Source organism: Wyeomyia smithii, chromosome 1 (genome assembly GCF_029784165.1).
Source record: "Wyeomyia smithii strain HCP4-BCI-WySm-NY-G18 chromosome 1, ASM2978416v1, whole genome shotgun sequence".
Taxonomy (NCBI): Eukaryota; Metazoa; Arthropoda; class Insecta; order Diptera; family Culicidae; genus Wyeomyia; species Wyeomyia smithii.
In genome coordinates, this window is record NC_073694.1 from 128,202,585 (window position 1) to 128,208,419 (window position 5,835).

The 5,835-nt window shown below is 35.8% G+C and overlaps 1 protein-coding gene across 1 annotated transcript; it reads left to right on the forward strand.

Moving 5' to 3' along the window:
- Positions 1-1,708: 1,708 nt before the first annotated feature.
- LOC129724386 (myoneurin-like) lies at positions 1,709-3,951 on the forward strand. Its single transcript, XM_055679268.1, has 2 exons — positions 1,709-3,371; positions 3,430-3,951. The coding sequence occupies exons 1-2, from the start codon at positions 1,915-1,917 to the stop codon at positions 3,902-3,904; spliced, it is 1,932 nt and encodes a 643-aa protein (XP_055535243.1). The 5' UTR covers positions 1,709-1,914; the 3' UTR covers positions 3,905-3,951.
- Positions 3,952-5,835: the final 1,884 nt, after the last annotated feature.

The window sequence follows — 5,835 nt, forward strand, 5'->3', positions numbered from 1 at the left end:
CGCAAACACCCAGTCCAACTGCTCCAAAAACTGCGCAAACGGAATAGTACCGGGAATGTACGGCTCGATTTGATTCACTAACGGCACACTTGACATGATGAAGAAAAAACAAAAAATTAAAATTAAAAAAATTTACAAACTAAAACTTGTACTAGTGTGCAAAATTACAAAAATATTATTTTCAGTGTATATTTCACTGGTGTGATCAAATCAAAACAAACTGAATTTGATCTTCACAAAACTCAACATAAAAAACAGCTGAGAACAACAAAACACTTTTGCCTATTCCGCTTCGTGCGGAACGAAAAACACAAGCAAGAATACAATTTGTTTCGGCGGTGCGATGAAGCAGACAAAAAAACTTACATGAAAAACTTTAATATGCTGCTGTTTGATTATGGTAGTGCAGCATAAACTTTGCCAAAATCAAAAATGGCTCTTTTGCCTATCCGAACACGGTAAAAACAAAATGAAGCGCAATTCCTCCTGCGTGCTAAACAGTCGAAAAAGGCTTACAATCGCACTTTAAACATGCAGTTAAAACAAGATAAACTGTGCAAAAACTCACGTGATCGTTGACGCAAACCTGTTTGATCGAAATAAAAAAAACTTCAAAAAGTAAAACAAACCTGATCTACCAGGATAAACTTTTTTTTATAGATTTTTATCATTTCGCGGAAAAACACCGCTACCGCTTTTCACACTGGCTCTCCGCAAACACTTGGCGGGGCAAAACTTTTATTAATTTTTTTTTTCTCTGCCGCTTTTCACACCAGCGGGAAACAAACTTTCGGCAAACCAGACGCCGCAAAACTCTTCGTTAGCCAAAACTCTTTGCAGGCTACGGAAACACCGTCGAAAAACCAAAAAAAAAAACGTTCGTACACACGCGAAATTTAATAAAATTAAAACTGATTCTCTCTCGTCGCCACTTTAATATCTGTAAAAGCTAACGGGACTGTTGATACGTTGAGTAATAAGAAACGCGAGGTGTACTCTTCAACAGTCAACTATGAACTAATTTATTGTGTATTCATCAGAAGTTCTGAACCACTGAACCAGCCAGTTGTTCAGACAGTGTTGTATTCTAGGGTGGTCACCACAAAAATAAGGCGCATAGTAAAGGGCGATACTGTCGAGCAAATCAAAATAAGGCGCATAGTAAAGGGCGATACTTTTGAGCAGATCTAAATAAGGCGTAAAGTAAAGGGCGATACTTTCGAGCAGATCGAAAAGGTTGCATAGTAAAAGGCGAAACTATAAATTCTCGAATATCCTGTAGAAGCCTATGACCACTGCTACCATTAGTTAGATATATTGTGGTCTGATTCTCGAATATACAAAGTAAAGCGACTGAAATTCAAGTTTTAGGTTTATCATTTACAAATCTAGAACAATTTTGCTTTCATTAGAGTATTTGGATGACAAATATATTGTTCGACCGTTATTTGGGATTTGAATTTTTGATTGAAAACTTTGTTTGTCTTATTTGAGTTTTGTAGTCATTGTAAGATTCGCCCTAATCACGAAATAGTCCAGAAGTGGTTGCAAGAATAACTCTTCACTCTCACATTAGAAAGAGATAGATTTTTTTACGAATGCATGCCGAGTTTTCAAAATAAAATCTGGCAGCTCTGGTGATGACAAAAGCGCAAAAATATTTCCTTCCTTCTTTTTCTCATGCAGTAGTAACTGTCATCCTCAATGGAATATGTAGAGTTCTTTTTTTCTCACACACAAAACCCAGAAAAATATCAGCAGCTCGTTTCTCTAATTACAAGTCGTTGAAGATATTTCTAAACAAACAAAACAAATTACAATTAACAAATTGTTTGGCAAAAGTATATTTTTCTCTAATTGTGTTATAAAACGAGTGAATTGCAATGACGAGTAAATATTAATATTAACAAAATCATGGACAAATTAATTCAGAAATGTCTCGTACCTGGCTGCGAGCTTAGAACAAACAACTGCGAAGTACTTTTTTTCAACTTTCCTTCATCGGATCGAAGTCTGATTCGAATTTGGAACAAAGCGCTAGGTTTTCGTGCGAACTGTAAGCATATTCCTGATCCAAAAGTATGTGAAAAACATTTCGACGAGTCTGAAATTGATAAAAGTGTTTCGCCAGTTAAATTAAAGGTTAATGCTGTACCAAGCATTGGGGTGGTATGCACATCAAATTCTACCACGAATGAAGCAACCACCAGTAACGTAACGTCATTGACCATAGTACAGCAAAATTATTGCCGGTTGTGCGCAAAAACGGAACGACAGCCATTCAAGAATAGCATTGAAAAAATGATGAGATGTAATGATACGGCTAAATTGCTAAACATCTGCTTAGGTCCTGGACAAGACGATACGAAACTTCCTAATGGAGCTTGTGACGCTTGTTGCCACATGATCAAATTTTTGATAAAATTCATTAAAAATTGCTGTGGGGCACAGTGTAAACTATTAAAAATATATTCGGCACAAAATGAAATGACTTGTACTGGAGATATGAAACCAGCAGAAACTACTATCAAAAAAGAATTTGATGAAATTTCTCATGAGCTTCCAACGGATTACCTTGAAATTGGAATGGAGAAACAGGAAAACCATGAAGTATCAAGTAATGATTTAGAAGACATAACTGAGGATGAACGAATCTGTCGCCCAGAAAAAGACAGCGATGATGCTGAGGTTAAAAAAGAACTCGACGGTAATCAATCTGATTCTGAGTTTGATTCGCCGAAAACTTTCCAAGACTCCTCGTCGGAAAGTGAATCTGAATCGGATGATGAATATGAACCTACAGAGCCCTTAAAAGTAAAAGAAGACGATTCTGCTTGTTTAAAATTCGAAGATCACAGGATGATGTTAGATTATAAAATAAATAAAAGACGTGGTCGTCCGAGAAAAAATGCTTCACGACATTCTAACAAAACCAGGGTATCTCGTAAAACACGTGGAATTCATGACAAAAATATGGAAGACAAACCAGCATCCTTAAGTAAACAAATATGTCAAGTATGCGGAAAAATACTATCAAGTACTGCTACATTCAACGTACATATGATGACCCATACACAGCAGAAAGACATTGTTTGCCCTATATGTGATCGAAGGTTCTATGTGAAACAACAATTAAAAATTCACATCGAATCGATTCACGAAAAAAAAGAATTTGTTTGCAATATTTGTGGTCTAAAATGCCGTTGGAGGAAAAGTCTTCGACGGCATATGCTACTACATGATGATAATCCCTATAAACATAAATGCACATATTGTGACAAAGCTTTTGCAAGACCTAATCAGTTGAGGTATCACGTAATGAAGCATACTGGTGATCGTGTCTATTGCGAAATTTGTGGAGCTGATTACAGGTATATTAATTCGAGTGTGCAAATGAAATCATTTTGAATTATTAATTTTTAATTTTAGGTTTAACTATATGTTAACGCAGCATAAAATTCGCAAACATGGAGTTATTGTAGAAGGAGTGCAGTTGTACAAACAGAGTGCCCGAAAAAAGAAATCCGATAGCGGAGATCTGAATACCCGTCGTAACCGCATGGCAACTACTCAGCAGACAAACCTTCAGGCGCAGCAATCCCTCGTGCATCAACCTACTATTGCTTTACCAACGTTGTCTGCAAACGTACATGACCGTACTAATCGTAGTGATCTGTCTCATACTACAGATCTAGGAAGTCCCGCAACAAATGTGTCATTCGCTACAATAAGTTCTCCAGACCATTTCCCTAACCATTCGCAGTCACATGCAGTTATACAACCACATCATCAGCATCAACAACCCCACCATCAGGCAAATCAGTTATCAGGATTTAATGGAACTGGTTTGAATTTGCCAATGTCTCCCGGACTTATAGGATTCCCAACTATGGAAAGACCCTGAACAAACACTATGCATATGAAATAAATTCATTGAGTTATGAAAATAAACATGCCTTTTAACACAGGTTTTGCTGCAATTTTCCGCGAACAGACGTGTTTTTTTACGGTATTTTGTTGCTTGTAAAATACATCTACAAGACTTCAGAATCCAAACGCACGCACATTTGGTTTAATTAGAGAATGTAGAAAATAAAGGATACAGCAACAAAGTCCGTGGGGAAATTCGGATAAGAGATTGATTGATTGATTTCTTTTGAAGGGACTTTAACCCCAAACGGTCATTCGTCCCTAACCGGATAAGAGAGTAAAAACTCGAGAATAAATTAATAACGCGGTACTTTAAGGGCATCCTTAACAGTGCGCTACTATTTGAGTTGTTATGGGCCTAGGACAGGACGTGACAAGAGAAACCAAAAATCACCCAAAGTTCTGTCAAAGCGAAAGCCCTCTCTGATTGGTCGTTTTTACTTAGCGCACTGTTAAATTTTATTAGTCGGTACGGTTGGCCGTGCTGCGAAAACTATCGGTATTTCTTGTTCATACTGTTTTTGCCAGGGGGGATCTATCTATCAAACATTGTGTAACCAACATATTCGGCAACATGACGTTTGTTTTGGGTTTTGTTTTTTTTTTGGTCATGAAATAAACCGATGTGAAATATTATAGAATTTGAACGTTTTATTTTTCAAAACTCGAGAAACCGCGGAAAACTTTCATGAATGTGTTGTGTATTAATTTTTTCTCCCATTATTGTTCCTAGTTACAAACATCATGGACCAGAGTTGATCTGCGATAACGCACACATATATTAAATTTGACAGCAGTGAATCCCCTCTGGTTTTTGCTTATCAAGTGAATGAACAGCTTTTGGTTCAACAATTTTTTGAACCTTTTTTATACACTATACTGTGTAATCTCTATAAAAATCCACATTCGAAATGTTATTCATGTTTTTGAAACTACGTATGGTCAACAATAGCAGATTCATTTCATGAAAAGCAAGAGGAACCCAAAATGAGTTGAAATTTTGGCTGGTTCAAATAAATTCAACATATATCTTTAAATCAATTGAACTAGCATTATCAAATGAATTAATTAAAATTGAAATCCAGAACTTGGAAAATCCTTGATATTTATATGTTGCTAATTAAACATTTTTGGAAACACTGGCAAGCTTCGTGCCGAAAAATCACAATGTTTCATGAGGGCAATTTTGAACGAAAAGAAGAATAACTAGAAGCCGATTGTCACGTCTTGTCCTAGGTTATGGCGACTCCAAGTATGATGACAGTTCTACAAGGTATGCTATTCACATCGATGCATTAGTATTAGTGATCGTTATGAACTTTTTCCAATTTTGTATGAAATTTGAAATGATTTTGCATTTTAAACTAAACTTATAAAACATACTTTCCTGAAAAGTTATAGAAATGATGTTGAAACATGTTTTATTTGTGGGGAATACATAAACATGCTGCGATTTAGGTAAAATATGCTGTTTTTCATAAATTTGCCGGTAACCTTTTTGCACTTTTCGTTTTTTTATTGTAGTCTAATAGCGCTTCTAAATAGAGTCGCTTATGTTTCATACAGTAACAAAAGTCATGAGCTATGACAATGACTAAGATTATGCTCCAACTATTAGAAATATAGCATTTTTATATATTTTATTGCGACATATTTTCGCAATTTTTCACATTAAATTTAAATTAATATCAACTTCTAGTGTGTTTCAACTGGAGATTCACTCTCCAACCAAAAAAATCAGATATAAAACAACATACAACGAGAAATTTCCAAAAATGTTCTGAATTCCATACAAAACGCGAAATTTTTCATAACGAGATTTGTTTGTGTGCGTGGATAGACAAAAATGTAGCATACCTTGTAGAACTGTCATCATACTTGGATGGCGACTGTGTACCCAAGTAT

Coding starts and splice junctions, on each gene's coding strand:
- LOC129724386 (XM_055679268.1), top strand. CDS start 1,915: ATGGACAAATTAATTCAGAAATGTCTCGTACCTGGCTGCGAGCTTAGA. Junction 3,372..3,429: donor ATTTGTGGAGCTGATTACAG/GTATATTAATTC, acceptor TTTTAATTTTAG/GTTTAACTATATGTTAACGC.